Source organism: Cetorhinus maximus, chromosome 24, assembly GCF_964194155.1.
Source record: "Cetorhinus maximus chromosome 24, sCetMax3.hap1.1, whole genome shotgun sequence".
In the NCBI taxonomy this organism is placed as follows: domain Eukaryota; kingdom Metazoa; phylum Chordata; class Chondrichthyes; order Lamniformes; family Cetorhinidae; genus Cetorhinus; species Cetorhinus maximus.
Genome location: NC_135902.1, coordinates 38,159,420 through 38,180,922, shown reverse-complemented (window position 1 = coordinate 38,180,922; position 21,503 = coordinate 38,159,420). Strand labels below are relative to the sequence as shown.

Below are 21,503 nucleotides of genomic sequence, written 5' to 3'. Positions count from 1 at the left end.
AGATTTTAATTATTGCTGGAGATTTGAAAAAAATTAAATTAGTCCTCGGACTTCATCAGCATACTCAGGGCAAAATATTAGCAGTAGGGCCGATGCTTGCACAGATTGAGCACAGACGGTCTCACTGCTAAATTGGTATGTTTCATACGCATTTTATGATTGAGACACAGGCATAACAATTTGTCCTCATCTAGATGATGCCATGCTGACTGTGTGAGATTACCTGCAGCACTGAGTCAGAGGGGCAAGGATGGAGAGTTCATCATGTGAGTGTTTCCCAAACCTAAAAAAAAAGAAAGAAATAGGTTAAAAACTGGTTTGTTAAAGTTGGTAAGAGAGCATATGATATGTACATCTGAATGACAAACAGGAATCTAAATAAGGTTGGATTCCCATACAAGCCTGCAATGCATCCTTCAACTATTTGTTATTTTGCAGAATAATCACACTTATTAATTTTTCTGTTCATGAAAAGTGTGTAATATGGTTAATTAATGAAATGACTGTGCCCAGACTGGGATTTTCCAATCCCGCTCATGGCAGGAGCCATCCTGGGTGGGCCTGAAAATTTGGAGAGGCAGCCAAATTTCCATTGACTTTGCATGGGTGGTGGGACTGGCAAATCTTGGCCCCTGTCTCAGCTCATCTGCTGCTGAAGCCATCATTCACACCTTTGTTAGCTCTAGACCTGACTATTCCAATGATCTCCTGATCGGCCTCTCACCTTCTGCCCTACATGAACTTGAGCTCATCCCCAAACTCTGGTGCCCATGTCCTAACTCACACCAAGTCCCATTCATTCATCACCATTTGTGCTTGCTCAGCCATGTCCTGGTCCAGCTACGCCTCTATTTTAAAATTGCCATCACTATTTCAAATCCCTCTGTGGCCCTGCCCTTTCTATCTCTATAACTTCCTCGAGCGCCCCCCCCACCCCACAATCTGCGCTCCTCCAATTCTGGCCTCTTGTACATCCCAATTTTAATCGCTCCATCATCAGCGGCTGTGCCTTCAGTTGCTTCAGCCTCTACTTCTATAATTCTCTCCCTAAACCTCTCTGTATCTCAACCTCTCTCCTCCTTTAAGATTCTCCATGAAAGAGTTTTGACCAAGCCTTTGGCCATCTCAATATCTTCTGAAGTGGCTCGGTGCTGAACTTTGTTTGATAATGGTTCCATGAAGCAGCACAGAGTGATTCACTGTGCTAAAATGCTATATCAACGTCAAGATGTCATTGTAGAAATAATGAAAAAATAGGCTAGCGACAGCAAAGGAGCAACAACAGTAACAACTCTTTGCACCAGGACACAATTCGCAAAAAAAATCTATAAATTTCACTATAAATGACTGACGTGATTTGTTTTGGGTTTACTGTGACTTAACAAATTATCTGTTAATGAACAAAACCAAGAAATCACAAGGATGATAAAACCAATGACTGAAAACCCAATGCTGGGATAATGCCACATTTCAACTGCAGATTTGACTAGTGTCTAAAACAATGATCAGCAAACCTTGTGCTTTGGATAGGGTCAGAAAAATTGAGTGTGACATATTTTTCCAATCAGAAATAACTTCGGCCATTTTCTAAACTTTTTAAAAAATGCCTGTTGCTCTTGCTAAATTGGCCGTTCTGAGGTCATAACATAAGAGCCAGGTCACTCAAGGTGACAGAAATCTGTGAGGATCAGCCAGCTTAGCTTCTCCAAGTAGCAGGTTTTTCCACAAGAGTCTGAAATACTTTTTGTCTCTTCTGCTCATTAAAGAAATATTTAAGTTGGATTCTCACCACAGGAATCACTTCTAGGTAAATTACAAAGCTAGCCTAGACTAGTTACAATAAATTCAGACTGGTTGCCTTCTCATTTCATACACACCTTTTGGAAGTGGTAACAGTGGACTGCTGATTTTTATATCATCCTAATATTATGTAGACCGACTTTAAACCACTAAAATTGCAGGGGTGTTTTCAGATCAGGCTGCAGTTACCTGGACTGAGAATCCTCTACATTCATTGTCTGACTGATGTTTGCAATCCCGGTCGTCAATAGTCTTTACATTCTGACAACTTTCCTTTAATATTTTTGAGAAAATTATTTCTAAAGTGCAGCATCAAAACGACTGTGGTTACCTGCTCCTTGCCAAGTCTGCCAGGTTCCAATCCTCCCCTACACCTGAGGCAAGCTGTCAGAAATCAGCAGCGAAAACCTATTTCCCATGTGAGGGAAAGATCTGGTGCCACAATAAGGGTCAAAACAAGGAAGCCGCCTTGAACACATTTTTAAAATGCCTCCTTCAGCATAGCTGGAGTTGTGTTCTCAATGGACAGGGCTCCAGCTTTGTGCTCACTCAGCGCTTGGATGGTCTTTAATATTTTCTTAAATTCCCTTTGCTAATCTGCAGCTCACAGCTGGACCAGATGTTCCTACCCTCCTGCACTTTGCTGCACACGGTAAGAAATCAAACGAATGAAATCATTCCCTTTAGAATCTGAATCCAAAAATAAAAGAGCAGAAAGAATGGCCCTTCTATACCGTGGTTAGTTGTCATACACACTAATCAGAACATTTCTCCTCTTGGTCTGAATGCGCCATTATTAAGATGGAGATCCCACAGAATTTGAAATGTGTAACTAATAATTATAAAAAAACAGTTCATATTTCAGTTGAATGGGGGTATATAGGAAATAATGACTGCAAATGTAAAACAGAATGGGGGAGAATTTCCAAAGAATTACCCAATCTTCTGCTGTAACTCTGGCAGAAACAGTAGACCTGTCTTTTATTTCTTTACTTGTTCCATTACCATCATCCTTTTTGTCATTTAATCTCTCCTGCCTTCCACCTTGTCACAGACGTCCCCTTTCGTACTCCCATCCCCCAACCTCCTTCGCAGCCTTTTCACTTGCCTAAAACATGTAGCGTTTCAAATTTTCCCAGTTTTGGTGATAGGTCTTTGGCCTGAAACATTAACTCTTTTTCTCCCTCCACAGATGCTGCCTGACCTTCTGTTTTACTTTCAGATTTCCAGCAGGCACAGGATTTTGCTCTTGGCTTCTTGGACGCACACTTTGCCGGTTTTGATTCTGGATTTGGATTGTCAGGGTTTGACATATGATCACGAGTTACAGGAAGCTGACTGAGCTCAGCGGGTACAAATGCAGATAATATCATGGGTTAAGAATTCTCTTACATGCAACAGTTGTGTGAGCGGTTGATAAACGGGAACATCTATTCAACTGAGAGGAATGAATCGCAATGAATGATGAAGGGGTGACACACTAAGCCTTGTTGTAGTCTCACACTCTCATCCAGCTGTTCTGTGTGGGTTTATACTATGTAAGAAGTCGAATTCTTAAAGTGGACTTTTTTAAAGTTGTAATACTTGTTCCTTTAGGTCCTGCATTCATAATGTTAATAGCACTGTATACATAAACTGTACAAAGCTGTTACCCTCTGGCATTGTCGAAGTGGATGATATAACCGTCCTTTCTGAACTTAGTGAAAACCTCAAAGTGATGGCGATCCATATTTCCTGTAAATAAATTTGGAAACACTGGAATTAGCAGCAAAAAATTTCACCAGGGCCAGAATCTCCGGGTTGGCGTGCGGGGTGGGGTGGGCCCCGGGGAGGGGTGGGCCCCGCTCGTCGACACGTAAAATGACGTGCGGTGACGTCAGGCGTGCGTCCAGACACCACCGTGCGTCATTCAGATCTTCAGTTCGGTGGGTGTGCACCGGAGTCGGCTGTGCCCCCGCCGAACTGTCAAAGGCCTGTTAAGGCCATTTAAATATCAATTAAAATAATTAATAGAGCTGCCCGTCCAACCTTAAGGTCGTCGGGGGGGCAGGCGAAGAGCCCAGGTGGCCTTCACATTTTTCTTGAAACCTCATCCACGGGCGGGATGAGGTTTCCTGAAGGCTTTTAAACTTTAATAAGAATGTTTAATAAAATTCATAGACATGTCCCAGTTCATGTGACACTGTCACATGAGGGGAAATGTCTTAAAATAGTTTTTTTTCTCTTTATTTAAATTTTTAAAAATCAAACTAATCTTCCTGAGGCAGCACTGAGCCTCAGGAAGGTTCCGGCGCTCTTTCGTGCACGTGCGTGAAAGAGCGCTGGCCCCGACTCAGCCTCCTCTCCCCCGCCCGCACAGGGAGCGCGTAAAATGGCAGCGATCAGCTGTGTGCCCGCCTGCTCCCGCCGACAGGGAGAAAATTCTCCCCCAGGACTGGCTTCACATTGAAAGATTCTCTTTTTTGAACTTCTCTTTTAGTCGAGTCCAGCTGGCTGCTATAGTCCTTAATAAGCTTGACAATTCATGATCCAAGTAAAATGTAATTAATTATAACTATTAATCATTGAATTTTTGCTGGATCCAACAAGTTTCCTTGTGATGTCTGTCTAGTGATATCATAAAATGCTGTTAAATCCTTCAGTAGCTTGCTTCACTTTCAGTCACCAAAAAGAAACTGGCCTGAATTTTCACCCCTGGGTCAGGAGCACAGGGTCAGTACAAATTCCTGGCTCCATAAACCCAACCTGGGTAAAAGGTGCCCTGGAACTTCCGATTTTCATTCCAGGGGGTGTTGGGGAGTGGAGGGGGGGGGATGTCATGGCTTGTGACCCCTGATACAGTGCGGAGGCAGCAGAAGGGCTGCCGGGTGCAGAGGTTGGCTGGGCAGAAAGGCCCACCTTGATGCTGTGGGGCTTTGTCGCGGGTGGGAAAAAAAAGAATGAAACAAAAAAAAAGAGCCCTCCAGCACTCCCCCCTCACACTCCCTTACCCTCCACACACTCCCCTTGCCCACATCTCATGGCCCCTCATACCCTTCATGCCAACCTATGCCCCTCCACCCACCCCCTTGGGCCTTCATAACCCCTGTGCCAACTTAGAGCTAACTCATGCTCTCCATCCACCACCTTTTGCCCTTACAGCCTCCATGCCATCTCATCCAGTATCCACCACGGGCACACCTCAGGACCCATGCTGAAATTAAATCAAGTTCTTAAGTGCTATTGATGAATTCACTATTTAAAAAAAAAACTCTAATTGATAAAAATGCATTCACTACATTTAACTTTCTTCAAATACTTAATCCCCAATAACATCCTTTGGAACTCCCTTCCTAAGAATACCACCACCTTCTCAAGGGCAATTAGGGATGGGCAATAAATGATAGCCTAGCCAGTGAGGCCCAAATCTGTAAAAGAACTAAAACAAAATTGTATTCATAGTCTCACTTCATAGACTTTATAAGCTCTTGGAGATGTCAATCAAACTGTGAACTGACAGACACCCCACTATGATAATGATAGGTTGTGAAATCAGTCATGCAGCACTAATCTTATAACGCTAATCCTCAGGCTTATGCCAACAGACAGAATGAAAATAGGCTGCAGTTTTTTTCAAATATTTTAAGGGAAGGAGATTTAAATCCCTTGACAGTTTCTTTTGAGGGTTCCATTTGACAATATCCCAGGACCATTTCCAAAAGGATACCCTATCTCTCCTAATAACTTCACTAGCTTTAGACTTTCTCCAATCAGGTCTAAAGTGCATGTTGCATTTTGGACATCCCACTAGCCAAAATCAGGTCAGCCTGAAGGCAGCTGCACTGAAATTGTGCAGCTGCCTTCTGTGAACCACAGGTATGTAAAGTGGAACCTGCCCCCTCCCCCACCCCCACCCCCACTGAAAATGGTGGGGGCTGAGTTTGGGGGCAGGGCTTCTGAATCAGGGCCTCTGCAGCCATTTTCGTTAAGATGGAGGGCCTCTCCATCCGTGTGAAAATTCAGGCCAGTGTCTCAAAATGCTTTACACTAGAAAAACAGACGTCAAACCATAATCTAGAGAGGGGAGTTCAAGAGGTTAGGGCTAAGAATGGGGCAGTGGGGGAGGAGTGACGAAGGCAGGTTTGAATGGGATGGTGGGGCTGCATATAATGGCAGCAAACATTTCATTTTCTGACACAATTTGAATACAGAAAGGTAAAACAGCTAGTACTTCTGCAGCAGTGTAAAAACAAATTCATGCTTTTCTATTGTAATGTAATTACAAATTAAAATAACATTTCTTGATTCTGTACATTTTTCTATTTATATTCATTCCTTCGATTGTTTTTGTTGCTTCCAATTAGAAAATCTATCAAGGTGTTACTGTTGCTGTGCATAGTTTATTCAGGCTAGGACTGAAAGGAGTAACCTCAAGGCACAGAATTCATTTTGGTTCCAGGTGAAATTTATCTTGGCTTTATTGAAGCTGCTGAATTGGCTGCATCAGTAAAATATAATCTCTGGTTGCTGGAGCCACTCAGCAGGCCTACTCTGATCTCTCTCAAATAATTTTCTCTTCCCGACAAAATCTATACCAGGGGTCGGGGACTTGGTGCGGGGAATCGATGTGTGCAGCACCAAGACTTCATTCAATTTACTTCCAATCGCTCCAACGAAAATGGAGAAAACAAGAAATCTGGTTCCATTTCAGAGCCGTCACGACGAGACCTGCCGCCTGAGATTCGGCAGCCCAGCCAGAAGCCCATTGACTTTCGGCAGGACCGGACCATCCCGGTGGTGGGCAGGGCCAGAAAATCCCCTCCCCCACCCACCGACCGCCTGCCTTCCTGCCGATGTCTGTAACTGATTAGAGTACCACAGACATACAATTTAATCAAATAAAGGATCAACCTGACAGACTTCCCTGCGCCGTGCTCCCTCCCCTGGAGTCTGCTGTTCTACGTGGTTGGCTTTGGAAATCTTCTTGTGTTCATGCAATCATTATTCGCTGCATTAAAATGTGATGACTGCCTGTTGTGTTGCATATGAATTTTTTTTTTGCTCATTTTAAAGCAACTTTTGCTCGTATTGAAATGTAGTTTCTGTTTGTTACAAGGAGACAGAGCTTTGTTTTTCCTTTACCTTTCTCTTATCCTGCCCCGAATCGTGCTGGGAGACATTATCCTACAAATGCCAGGTGCCCTCTGGCCGAACTTGGCCAACCTAAAATGTTAAGAGTATTGTCAGGCTAATCGAATGTAACAGCATCACAGCTGAGCTGATCCTGCCTTTACCCAATACCCTCATAATGTGTAAGCCAACGAAGGTGACTGAATACTAACAAAAAGTGGACTTCAAGCCAACTTTCACCTTCTTAATCCATGGGTGCTGTGGTCAATTGTAGCAATTGCTGAGCTAACTCACTACAGATTGGATAACACACAAAGGGCCTTCCTGGCTCTGTTTCTAGCTGTGATTTCTGAGGCATGATGGAGTGACATTTTTTTGTGGGTGGGGTGGGGGGGGGGGGTGTGGTGATGTTTAATCCTACACATCTATATACAGACAGTTCTCAACATTGTCCTTGTCGAGTTGAGGCACCAAGGATCGCTTAGCCGATCCTCCACAGGGAATTAAAGTCAAACAGTGTTGTATTAGTGGAAACCTTTCTGCCTCTCTTCTCTCTCCTCCCTCCTTTAAGGCTTTACTGAAAATCTAAGTTTTTGGCCATCTGCCCTCTTACCTCCTCATGTGGCTTGGTGACAAATGTTGTTTGATGATGCTCCTGTGAAACACCTAAGGACATTACACTATGTTTAAGGGTGCTATTGCTGTTGAAGAAATTGGAAGTCAATGAGAAAATGTATTTTCCTTTAAAGTTTTACCTGTTAAAAAGTCAAATATGGCCATATCGATAATGTTCAGTAATCTGCTACCTGTATTGTAAGGAGGGGTACGTTTGATCTTTTCACAATAGTTTGGGTTGGTTTCCCACCTGCAGGAAGACAAAGCAGAAGAGGTTAGAAATGTGGTGAATCCCCCAATCATGATAACATTAAGAGCATGTCATAACGTCAACATATCTGTGGTGCATTAAGCATTGTTCACCCAACTAAATGTTGCTTCAAGGCAGTTCAGCTTTATCTAATATTTACCATTTTGACTATGTGGGATCTGATGGGCAGATAAATTGGTCCTGAATTTTCTAATTGCTAATATAGTTTCCCTCCTTCCTCAACAAGACCAATTGCATTGTTTATATGGACTGACCAAGTCTGTTGCTTCCATTACTCTTCCCTATAATGTGCAGGGTCACGGGGAAAAGGCAGGAGAATGGCACTAAGTCATAATGCTCATTCATGAGCCGGTTCAAACACGATGGGCCAAATGGTCTCCTGTACTGTAATAATTCTGTGGTTCTGCCATTATTAGTTGGTTTTGCTTCCTTTAGGGCTTCTCCCTGGTATGTGCCTTTCCAAAACTGAGACCACAACCAAGAATCTCCTGCCAAGTTGCTTCCAGATGTTAGGTTGTGTGTGAACATTCTGGATTTATCTGCTCTGTGACTGCCCTCTCATCCTTGTGAGGAAGTGTCAGCTATCTTCACCATAAACCCCTCTCAGCTGCCATCTGAAATCAGGAGATCACACGTGAAAATCATGGCCGTGTCCCATCAGTGCCAGGCAAACCAACCTACTTCCTTCAGAACTCAGACGCTGTGGCCCTGCTATTGATTGGGAGGGCACCAGGGGAGCACAGTAGCATAGGATGTGTGGAGATCTCACTGAACTTTATGTCAGGAGTTCAGTAATTTTTTTTTCTTCTATTTTCTGCCTGGCAGTGTGTCCAAATCAACCATGTTTTTTTTTATTATTTGTTCTTGGGATGTGAGCATCGCAGGCAAGGCCAGTATTTACCGTCCATCCCTAATTATTCTTCAGAAGGTAGTGGTCCAGGTAACTTGACTTTGCTGTAACAGTTTGATACAACTAAATGACTCGTTACCCAGTCTGGAGCCACAGGTAGGCCAGACTGGGTAAGGACAGCAGATTTCCTCTCCTGAAGGATATTAGTGAATCAAATGGGTTTTTTTTAGACAACCTGGTAGCTTCATGATTGTTATTAATGAGAGTATCATTTTATTCCAGAATTACTATTGAATTTAAATCCCCCCAGCTACCATGGTGGGATTTGAACTCATGCCTCTGGTACATCAGTCAAGGCCTCTTACATACTAGCCTAGCAAGATTCCAACTGTGCTATCCTCTGTCCCTAACCTACTTTCGAATGGGAAAGCCAAGAGCAGTACAGGAATGTCCCTACCAAACGGGAGGAAAGAGCAAGAGATTAGGGGAAATGGAGAAAAAGAGGGGCCTTCTTGGGAGGGAATGAAAGATCTCATTGGGGGAGAGAGAGGAGCAAACTGGGGCTTTAGGGGAGGGGGGGAAACAGATAGAGAGAGAGATCAGGGCTTGGTGGGGGGAAGTGAGGAAACAAAGCCCATCACAGGAGGGTGAGAACCAAAGATTGAAGCTGAATGAATGAGTGGGTGTTGGGGGTGGGGGTGCAGGGTGGAGGCCTGCAGTCATAGGAGGGGAGAGAGAGAGCGATCAGCAGAGAGGGAGGGGCGCTGAAAGTTTCCTTAAGGGGCAAGCGAAAACATTCCTGTTCCTTCTGTTGCACAAGGAGTTCTGTAAAAAGGTACTTACATTGGGGTGCAGGCAGTCCGACCTCCTTTTGACTGTGTTTCCCGAGTCCTGGGCACCTGTTCAATTTAAATTGGACTCCCATTGCAGTTTGGGAGCCCGATTTGATTTAAAGCATTCCATATTCACACGCCCCTAGACTCAGTGCTGTAAAACTGGCACCAGTCATGTGCAGTGCGTTGGGCACACATTCCCCATTTACAATCTTTAAACCACCCAAAGATAAACCCCAACACTTACTCTTCTTTACCAGTAAATGTGTAGGACCTGCTCCAGGGGTTCTTGATGAGTTCTCGCTGTGCAATGTAAAGGTCAGGCAGAAAGGCAGACACTGATCCTTCCAGCAGGTGAGGTTTCCCACAGACTGCGTACTCTGTCTTACATGAGTATGTGCATTTTGAAAAGAAACATACATTGTTCTCTGAAAAAGAATAGAGACATGACTAAATCCTCATAATGTCATGACCATGCACAGACCTTAGGTTTAATAGTGACAAATAATTAGGGTTACCAACTCTGGTCAGACATTCTGGAGGCTTCATCACATGACCTTCCTCCAATCGCCTCACGGGCTCAGTGCAAATCTGGGATGATTCCGCCCAATAAGTGCGGTAGTAGGGCGGCGTTTTACCTGCCAGCCACAATGGCGGCTTTTCACGCAGTATTGTGCCAAACCCGTCGCATTAATTATGCATTCCCAAGAAACACGCCGTTTCCATGGCGGGCGGGCTGTCATTCACCCGCCACGCCATCACCTCACCGCTTCAGCACGCCAGGCGCCATATTTAAACTGCAGCTGCACGCACACCCACGACAGCTGCAAAGAGGACATGGCCCTGAAAGGCAAAAATACTGCAGCCCCCAGGTTCAATGGCGCGTCCCTCGAGCACCTTTTGGACGCAGTGGAGGCCATGATGTCTTCTACCCCTACTCTGGCTGCAGGATGGGCAGCAACATCACTAGTCCGGCTTGGGAGGTGGTGGCAGCGATGGTCAGCGCCAACGCCCCGCAAAAGAGGACAGCCACCCAGTGCCACAACAGGATGAATGATCTCCTCCGTTCCACCAGGGTAAGTCACTCTTCTCATCACTCTCAACTCACACACTCACAAACCCAGCACACATCCACAGGGGTCTCTGTCACTGCCAGTTTAAGGGACATCACCATTCACTCTCTCACACACCCCTTCATTGTCCTCATCCTGTCCATGGGACCACTCAACACCCACACATGCCAGGGATACTTATCATCTGGCCTGGCAGGCATCCTGTTTACACTCTTTCTATCTCTATTCATTCGGGACAAGCTGGCACACAAGAGGGAGTGATCGCAGACCCGTGGAGGAATGCCGGAAATCAAGGTCCTCACGGACTTTGAAGACAGAGCCATCCAGCAGGCTGGTGAGAAGCTGGACTATTCCTGTGCTGAAGGGGAGGTCAGTGGTGCTCAACCAAGTGAGGATCTAGCAGTGCAACATCCATCAGACAACCATGCCATGACTGATGTGTCCTGCTTCGTGCTCTGCCATGCACTAGTTATCTCTCCTTGCTTTCGCAGGCAGATCTGCCAAACAGCCAACTGAGTTCACGACCCAGGGCCTCCAATCAGAGGAGCTCAGAAGAGGAATCCACTGCAATGCTCACTGAAGTCCCATCTCAGCGCTCACGCACACCCTCCACCAGTGCAGAGACACACACCTCGGTGGGGCCTAGCTTTAGAGTAGCCTCAGGATCACAATCTGGTGAGCACATCGCACTTTCGGATCCACAGCAGGTGGTAGCAGGGCCTTCCCAGGTGTCTGGCATTCGGAGGACTGCTGGAGGCCAGAAATTTGCTGAGTCCGAGTCAGATGATGAGCCTCTGGACTCAGTCATGTCACAGTTGCTGGGGCTGCAAAGGCAAGCTCGGGAACATCAGGAAGGGATGCCCGCTGCACTCCTCAGATTGCAAGGCGTGATGAAGGAATCCGTCCAGCTTCAGGCTGAGGTGATAGCGCTGGCATTGCCAACGCACCGAGGTCAACACTGGTAGGATGGCGGCCTCCATGGAGACCTCGGTCGAGGATGTTGCTCCTGCAATGCTGCGTGGGCTCAACTCCATCACTGATGCCATTGTTGGCCTCCAACAGTTTGTACGCGAGAGGGGCCCTTGGGCACCCATAGGGAGGAGGATCATCAGGTGCACCCCCCTGGGGCCTGTCATAAGCTCTCCACAATGTCTCCCTGACTGTGGCTCCTTGTTCTGATGAGCCCAGTGTTGGTGTCACTCAGATGTGAAACCTTTCTGCACAAGATAAACGCAGGTGTCTCAGTCCACGGCCTCTTCCCTGTGCTTTGTGCAGCCTTCAGACCAAAGTGATGGTCTGGCCTCACGCTCCCTGGACACATTACTGATACCTGCACCTCGACGGCGCTTGTCAATGCTGCCAGAGTGCCGTGGACAAGCGTCCCAGAGTTCCATCATTCTCTCTGTGTGCTCTCAGCACCTTTAAGGTGGGGCTGGCCTCCATCTCTTCAGCATCTGTGACCAGTGACACTGTGCTCCTGAAAGGGGTAAGGTGCTGAAGGCTGGCAAAAGATCAGATGCATTTAAGGTTTCATGGCTGCATCGTTATGATATGACCCTGATCGTAGAGCCAGACCACAGATCCTCAGCCAGACAGGAGTCGGACATTCTCAGAGGCTACGTGAAGATCTATGGAGTGTCCTAACTGCATGTCATCATCATCCTCCTCCAATTGGGCGACTATTAGGGCCTCCAATGTGTCTCCATGACTGGAGCATTCTCACAAAGGGTATGTGAGCTGCCATATGCCACATTGGAGTCAAACGTTCATAGATGCAATGTGAAGATCTTATGATTTCTCCTCACTGTGTGTTGTCATCATCCGTCACAAATCTAGCAGCTATGAGGGCTTCCCAAATGTGCCTGCCTTGCCTGACCAGTGCGAGGTCCTCATTGCCGCCTTCGAGGCCCTTCTCACCCTCATCAATGTTGACATCCTCCTCATTGGAGGAGACCTCCAGCATCTGCTCCTCAGCCAATTCCTCTTCCTGTTGCAGTGCCAGGTTGTAAAGGGTGCAGCAGGCGACGATGATGCGTGACACCCTCTGTGGGCTGTATTGCAGGGCTCCACCAGACCGGTCCAGGCACCGGAACCTCATTTTCAGCATCCCAATGGTTTGCTCCACCAAGTTGCGAGTTGCTGCATGAGCCTCATTATACCGTTACTCTGCTGCAGTCTGAGGCCACCGCATGGGAGTCATCAGCCACGGCCTGTGCGGGCAGCCCTTGTCCCCGAGGAGCCATCCCTGCAACCTCTGTGGACCCTGGAAGACGTCAGGGATCTATGACCTACTGAGAATGTAGGAGTCGTGCACACTCCCTGGAAACCGTGCGCAGACCTGCAGGATGCATTTGTGGTGGTCGCACATCAGTTGCACCTTCGGCAAATGGAAACTCATGTGGTTGACATAGTTGACTGTGTGTTGCAACGGAGATCTGAGTGCCATGTGAATGCAGTTGATGGCCCCCTGCACCATCCTGGTGGGAAACCCGAGATCAGGGCAAATCCAATCGCTCTTGCATCTTGGCTCTCTTGGTTGCGGGCAAAATGCACAAAGTGGTGTGCCCTTGCGAAGGTGGCATCCGTGACCTCATTGATGCATTTGTGGATGGAAGCTTGTGATATCCCACAGAGGACACCCGTGGAGCCCTGAAAGGAGCCACTGCCGTAGAAATTGAATGCCACTGTCACTTTCGTGGCCACTGGCAGGGGATGTCTTTCATGTCCACATGGCGCCAAATCCTGCAGTAGCTGGTAGATGTGACCAACCAGTTCCCCAGACATGCGCAGTCTTCGCTGACACTTGTTGTCAGTCATCTGCAGAAAGGAAAGGTGGATTCCATAGACTCTGGGTCTAGCTAAGCGCTGACCTGCAACAGCTCACTGTGGCTCTTCAGTAGTGTGTGCAGGAGCCCCAGCCACCCCTTCTTCCAGAGGGTGCTGCTCCTCCCTCCGCTCAGCCAGACACCTCAGTCGCTCTTTCTCCGTTGTCTTCACTCTCACACCACGAGGCTTACAGCTAGGTCACCAGGCTCCGTGGTCTTGATGTACACCTCCTGCAGGATGAGACAGAGAGACACATGGGTTAGCTTGGGTGTACTACGGCCCTCTCTTGGTTAAATCTGAAGGTCCCTTAACGCATCCCAGAGAGTGTTGGCCACCACTTGACTGGCTAGATAAAAGTGCACTGCATGGCTGCCCGAAACCTCACCTTCCTCTGCCCCACTCCAGCTGACCAATTGGTGGCAGCTTTGCCCACTGGACTGCATGCTGTGCTCTCAGCTCAGGCACAGGCATTCTCCTAACCCACGTTGCAAGGCTGCACTGTTAGCTTGAAACATGGGGGTGACTGGTCCAAACTGGGATGATGACATTGCAAGGGGCTGTGAGCACCTCCACCAGTGACTGCTCCATGGTCAGCTTTAGCAAGGAGATTGTACAACGTGCCCAGTCGTCCAACTGTTCTGCAGTTCACTAAAATGCTCATTAATTTGCAGTCTGTGCCCAAGGAGTGAAAAGCTCTGGAGCACTTGGTGGCACTTTCAGGCCTCTGTGTTGCTTGAGTGTCAGATAAGCTGGAGACCCGACTCCAATCATGTCAATGTGGCTGCGCCTGAACTGTCTCAGCTGCAGAAGAATAGTCAATTTATACAAGGCGAACCTAATGCATGGCCACTTCCCTCGCTCACCTCCCCCCACCCCACCCCGCACCCTGCATGTGCAGCCTTTGCCCAACCCCAATATGCCTCAGTCATGAAGTCCAACAGGTGTTCTCCTGAGCACTCCACAACGTTACTGTGCACTCACCTCTGAGTTCTCCTAAAAGTGCAGCCCGTCAACTGCACACTTTTTAATGCTGCTGTGAAACATGTTGGTGTGCAATCATACCGACATGGGCGAACAATCCAGTGGGCTACCCTTATAATGATATGCTGCCATATTACAATGAAGTTCCTGACGTCTGATGGTGGGAAACGTGGCCTGCTATCGATGGGCTGAGTGGACGATCGCAAACTGATTTCACAACTTCATGAAACAATTTTTGGCCTTCTCATCATACTGTCCACTCACGCCGCCAACGGGCACGGAAAATTCTGCCCAGCCCTTTTTTTTTGCCCATCTCTAATATTTTCACAATGAATGAACAAAAGTGTTCAAACAAAATGAGAGCGTATAATCTTTTTTTAAATGCTCCTATGAGATTTGTGCCTCGCTGACAACTGTATCCAGAAGATTAATCTGTAATTTCTGGTGGTTTCAGCACAATCCTGGTGGGTTGGTAGACCTGCAAAGCATGCACAAGGGAGGTGGACACTTTGGCCCGAATTTTCCAGCCCCTCCCGAAGGAGAGATCTTCTGGTCCGGCCGAAGTCAATGCATGTTTGAATGTCTCATGCATCTGCCGCAGGGGAACCCACCGTGAGGGAGCCCACCATGGCAGAGCCGGAACGTTCCAGTCTTTGTTACTTCACCAACTTCCATGGGATTTTCCGGTCCTGCCCATGGTGAGAATCCATGGCAGGCGGGACAGAAAGTTGATGGACCAGCCAAAGGTCCGTTGGCTTCAGGCGGCAATTTCCAGTCCTGCCCGATCATCCTGGGTTCAGCTTTCGGCACTAGGAGAGAAAAGAACTTCCTTCTGGATGGGTTCTCAATCTTCCTCCACTTCCATGGACACGCATATGGCATGTCCCAGGAAAGTTCATCTGACACACTTTCACAAGATCTCTTGTTTTGATCTGAATAAAACACTAGCAAAGTAATCTGACACTGGATGAACAATGACGGATTCTTTCCATTATCATTGGCCAGCTGTGAATAGCATAGAATAGGCAGTTTAGAGTTTTGTTTGGTTACCCAGAAGGGAAAAACAGTTCAGACCAGTACTCTTATTTCCCAGTTTTTACTGGTGTTCCATTTTAAGGTATACAAGATCAGTTAGGACCAGTATTCTTATTTCTCAGTTTTTACCTTCTGGGTATCTTTGAGGATCAGAAAATATTTATGTTGAAGTTCTCCTCAGGAGGTTAAGTAATAGGAAAGACTGTACCAGGCATGTGAAAGAAGCAGCTTTTAATGGGTCAATTTAAATTCTTGTTCTGTGCTTCTGTATGTTTTTATAACCTTCAATGGAACCAGGGATCAAAAATTACACTAGCTTAGATTACCTAAATAGTTGAACAGCCAAGTTTAAAATGGTAGATGGCTGCCTGGCTATCCACTTTTGCTAAGTGTAAGTCCTCTCAGCATAATAGAAAGATGATGGAATGTGAACGGCAAAGTAAACAATAATAAAGCACAAACATTTTTCATGGTAAACTAGGCTTCCGTTTTTACACAGCAAGAATTGTTACTGAATTTGGACAATGTCAGAACAGAGGGCTCAATATCTTGCATTACATTAAGTACAGGGCGGTGCAAAGCTACATCTATGCCCACTGTTCTGAACATCTCAGACCGAGCCTTCCTATTCATTTTCCGAAGGAGTTATTCATTGAGTTTGCAATGCTGAATAGTGATTGTACTCAAACCCAGGCTTCCACTTATTCTAAAGATCTGCCCTCAAAATGGAGTCCTATAATCAAAGGTAAGATGGCTAAAATGTTTCCAACTTCTATTGAAGTAAAAGTAAGCTGCTTCTGAGCTGCCTTGTAGTACACAAATATTCTGCTCTGAGCTACGCAGGCTTCTCTAGAGTTCAGCTTCTTTCTTCATTACCTGGTGAGATGAAAAAAGTGCCTTTCAAATCTTCATTTCTAGTCAGGTCTCGGATTTCTTTACTTAGGTTAAACTTTCGTCCGGCCACTGGTGGAACACGCCGGAAATCAAGAATTCTTGAATAAAAAGTATAAATTCATCAGTTTATACAATGAATAATATATTTGATGAAAATATTTTCAGATACAAGTGTGTGTGCATGTGTCTGGGGACGGGTTTAAACTCTTGACCAACTGCTATTTTTGTACTTAATCTGTTTAAAAAAAAACGCAAGTTCCTAACAGTCTCAGTGTTATTTTCACAAAGGACTGAAAGGAACTATTGACTTTGTGTCTTACTGAATTTCTTTATATATAAGTGTTGTAACGTGGGTTCTTAAGGTGTCTCAAAGATGAGATCTTGAGTGTTGCATATATAAACATGAACCCTTTATTATTAACCTTTAGCTATTTACAGATCCCAGGCTACTGTCATGAATGGTGTTGTTACCTCCATGCAGGCTGGTTCCAGAGTGTTCTTTCTAGACTGTTCTCTCTATTACCATATGACTCTATACATCATATCATGGACAATGTGATTCTCCAGTCCCACATTAACCCTTGCTCTGCCAAGCACCTTTACATTATAATGGCATGCAGGCACACATAATATCACACAACAATAGGAACACGAGGAGGCCATTTAGCCCCTTAAGCCAGTTCCACCATTCAATGAGGTCATGGCTGATCTGTAACTTAACTCCATTTACCTTTTTCCCCTTAATACCTTAGGTTAACAAAAATCAATCCACCTCAGAGAGTTCCAAACTTCTACCACCCTTTGCATGGCTCCTAACTTCACTCCTCAAAACCTATTAACCCAAGTGTTAATACTGCTTACTTTGTTTAATTCTTATACACAATGAAATTTGTTTTTGTTTAAAAACGTAAAATCTTGTGGCATAATTCTATCAGTTAATTACAAGGTGTTTGGATTTCTCTTTAAACGTTACCGAATCGTAACTCCTAAGGTATGGTGCTCTCAGTATCCCAGGTCTGGTCTAACCAGGGCTTTGTATAGCTGGAGCATGACTTCTATTCCCTTGTATTCTACTCTTCTAGAAATAATGGCCTGTATTCCATTTGTATTTTTTGATTATTTTCTGTACTTGACAATGACCTTACAATAATCTGTGTACGTGGACTCCCAAGTCTCTTTGGACCTCCACTATTTCTAGCTTTTCAACATTTAGAAAGAACCCTGTTCTATCTTTTTAAGTCAAAGTGGATGATCTTACATTTGCCTACGTTAAAATTAATTTGTCAGAGTTTTGCACATTTTGTTTAATCTATAAGTATCCCTTTGCAAGTTTATTCTTCCATCTACAATGCCGCCTATCTTTGTGTCATTGGAAAACTTGGATATGTGGCTTTCTGTCCCATCACCTAAGTCATTAATAAATATGGTGAACGGTTGTGGTCCCAACGCAGATCCTTGTGGGGAAACCACTGGTTACATCCAGACAATTAGCCCGCTATCCCTACTGTCCGTCTGCCCTGTCATTTTCAACAACGCCACTGAAGCATTTAGATCAGTTAATGACAGTGATTGGCTGTGGAAATCCCCTCTCTCTCCCTCTCCCCATTATTATCCAGATTATTGTCTTAAACTTCAAAAAAATGCCTCAGTCCCTGTCACTTCACTGCACCATTTCTCAGAGTCTGTGCTTGTGGATAACCTAAGGGTGAATGTTAAATCAATGACCACTTGCATCATATCTGAAGGCATGCTGATGCCTTGGAATGGATAAAATGTAACTTCAGCATGGACACATAGCAGGCAGCAGCAAATCAGCCACTTGTTTTACACACAGCATGACCTTTCTTTCCATCGCAGTTGTGTTTTACCTCATACGTCCCTGGGATGAATACAATCCCAGGTCCTGGGGTCGAGGGGCTTTGTTGGATCAGCTCTCAGCGAGGCTGCTAGATGGAGCAGCTCCTCCGATGAATTTCCCACCTTGAGGGATGGAAACGAAAGGCTGGCTTTCCCCCTCCAAACCTTCCATCAGAGGAGAACTCAGGCTGAATTACCAACATCTTTCCAACTCAGTGGGGGCTAGGGGGGGAATGTAAACTGGATGGCGATGAGCTGCCCCTGTGAAGAGAGAGCTTGGAAGGAGGAACAGAGTTCTAGTGAGCTCATTCATTTGAAACATTTCCCTTTCCACAGTTAAGCTTCAGGAATGAAAAGCGAATTATAAATAAAATCTCTTCTCCACCCAATTGTTTTCATAGTTAGATGTGTCACTCTACCGAGAAGTATATGATTATACCAGCTCCCAGTGGTTTGTGGTTGACATAACTATAGCATTTTGGCTTAAACTTTAGGTGGAATATGAACCATCTGTTATCTTTACAATAACAATATTTATAAAGAATTTCATGGAGTACAGCCTTCACAAAGAAACTTTCACACAAAGCTTGAACTAGGTGCTCAGAAACAGCACAGACTTATCGCACTACCCCTTTGTCAGAGTTGGAAAGTTTATTTATATTTTAGAATCTATAAATTCCCTTTTGTTCTACAGAGAAATGGACTCTGATCTCCTGTCTGTAAAATGAATAACATCATTGACATGAACAGATGGTGTTGGGGGGCTGTGGGGGGGCCACAGTCATTCTGTCCTCCCAGATGTGCATTTACAGCTGATTAAAACAGCATTCTTTCCCTGTGCATTTAGTTCTGGAAGAATTATAAATTACAAAATGTAATCAAATCACATGATGGCTCAAACATAAAGTGTTAACAAATCAATTTGTGTTCAGATAGTTCCCTTGCACTAACCCTCAGCTGATGCAGAAGTGATGCCTGGGTATCTCTTCTTATCCACAGTAATCATGAGGCTGTGAATTTTTTTAAGGGATAATACTCACAATAGGTAAAATTTCAGGAGCTGGATTTAACATTGCCGTAGTCCCTGTCCCCAGGCTAAAAAAAAAATTGAGTGGGGGTGGGGCTGGGGTGTGGAACAGCTGTGGACAGCTGCCCTGCAAACATTTAATGAGGTGGGACTTCCGCCCCTCAGACAGGAAGTCCTGCCTCAGCTGCTGGCCAATCAGAGGCCGGCAGCTCTCCAGTTCGGCAGCGCCACTGGGAGCGATGGCCACTGCTGGTAGTGCAGCGAGGTCAAGAGGGTGAACTGCGCTGGAGCCAGACTGGATGTACGTCTCGGGGTCTCACTGCGGCCAGGTTGGCAGGCCCTGGTGAGGAGAATTGGGAGGTCATGGTGGATAGGCTGGGGGAGGGAACCTGAGGGTTGGACTTTGGTTGGGGAGAGGCAGGCCCTCTGATGGGCCCAGGGGACCAGTTAAAGAGGGATCACCCCCTCGCTGCCACCAGTCGGTGCAAGGAAAGCTGCTGGGCTGGGTGCTTGGAGTGGAGTGGGACTATGCCACCACTGATTAAGTCCCAGCAGCGGGATGAGGCGCTTAAGTGGGCATTAACTGGGCACTTAAGTTCCTCAATTGGCCCACAAGTGAACCACCTCATTCCCCCACTATTTACTATTGCTAGTAAAATGAGGGCAAGCTGGGCAGCAGGATTTTATGTGCCCCCCACCCCCACCACCCCAAATCTTCAACCCTGCCAGCTAGGGAGTGTTAAATCCAGCCCACAGTTTCTGTGGAAAGCAGAAAATCTGGTTTTGTATGCACACTGGCTTTTTCCACAAAAATTAGGAATAGCAGAAATGTTACTCCCCAAGATGATATAGCTCGAAAACCTCATGCGTCTGATCCTTGTATAAATCTGGTCATTTGTAGACCATCACCAGGAAAAAGGACCAAGAATGCAACTGGCTTGTAAAAACCCAGTGGTTCACTAAAGTCCTGACATGCCTCCCTGGTCTGCCCTACACAGGGGCCCCTGTACGATATTATGAGGCCGACTCTTACTGCTCTCTGAAGTGGCTCAATTGTAAAATCAGAGCAACTATGGATGGATAATAAACGTGGCCTTGCCGGGATCAACCACATTGTTTGAACGTACATTTTTTGAGCAATCTTCCATCAAAAAGTCATACGCTTTAGAGCATTGCGAAGGCTGACAAGAGTTAAAGATGAATACATGATTACACAAATAAGTGGGCTATCATACAACCTCATTAAGCTAGGTAGCCAATCTCAGGGAGCTGTTACCAGTGACGTTTGTAGGGTCATAGAAATTCAGCACATGATTCGTCCCGTGGCCGGAATTTTCCCACCTCTCCCACCAGCGGGATCTTCCGATCCTGCCAAAGTCAACGGAGGTTTGAATGGCTTGCTGCATCCACCTCGCGGGGGAACCTGCCGAAGTGGGGCCGGAAAACTCTGGCCACTGTTATTAAAAATTCTTTATACATTCATCCAATGACATAGGATTCCTAATGCCAGATGAAATCAGGGCCATACCTGTCTAGGTGAAAAGCAGCTATTTCAGCATTATGCCTTTGAAAGTCAACAAAATAAAAAATGTCTGCTGAAGTCTCCTCCTCTCGTTTTTGCCTGAAAAAGTGAATGGACATTTTATTTTGTAGTGCAGGACATTCATTGTACAACAAATTAAAGGGGGAAATCTCTACAATCAGTTGCATACATACATACATAACACGCACAGTGCCCCCTTGAAATCTTTCTTCAGTTCTCCTCTTGAGGACTCTTTCAACTCAGTTACCCCCTTACTTCCTGCAGGCTGCTGTGTAGCCAGCTGCCAGAAGATGTCTATCTCTGTGTGTTAAGAATACTTTCTCTCAACTGCCCAGTTAATTCAGTAACAGATCTGAAGCCAATGTACAATGAATATAGAGAAATGTACATCCATAAACACCTCCCCCCCACTGAGAAGTGATATTAGATAGTGATAGTTCCCATCTGGAAGAATGCATGTGTTCTTTGTCTTTCTAGCTGGGTGGCCTCAACATACCGCATTGATATTGTAGAACAGAAGAAAATGCTACAGATATTTAATCTCCTTACAATGTTGCTTGGTATAGAGTGAGAGTGTGATTGCAAGAGAAAAAGAGGGATGCACCCAGAATTAAAGGAGGCTGTGAAAATCACCCCTAAGTTTTAAGGGCTCATACATTACTATGCCCTTTTGCCTTGCACCACCATCACTTCTGTAATTTAATCTCTCCTGCCTTCCACCCTGTTATAATATGTCTTTAAGGGCTAGCTGCATGACATTACTAGAAGGGAAGTGTGTCATGCGATCCA

General features: G+C 45.7%; 1 protein-coding gene across 2 annotated transcripts in view; it reads right to left on the bottom strand.

The window, feature by feature from the left end:
* LOC144699793 (pseudokinase FAM20A-like) overlaps positions 1-21,503 on the bottom strand; it is a 65,745-nt gene that overhangs the window by 3,513 nt on the left and 40,729 nt on the right. For both annotated transcript variants that reach the window (XM_078571031.1, XM_078571032.1), the window contains 6 exons: positions 20,700-20,792; positions 16,270-16,385; positions 9,726-9,906; positions 7,665-7,774; positions 3,453-3,534; positions 224-283 (listed from right to left, as the gene is read on the bottom strand). In XM_078571031.1, coding sequence (XP_078427157.1) covers positions 224-283; positions 3,453-3,534; positions 7,665-7,774; positions 9,726-9,906; positions 16,270-16,385; positions 20,700-20,792 — 642 coding nt within the window. The remainder of the gene's footprint in view (positions 1-223; positions 284-3,452; positions 3,535-7,664; positions 7,775-9,725; positions 9,907-16,269; positions 16,386-20,699; positions 20,793-21,503) is intronic.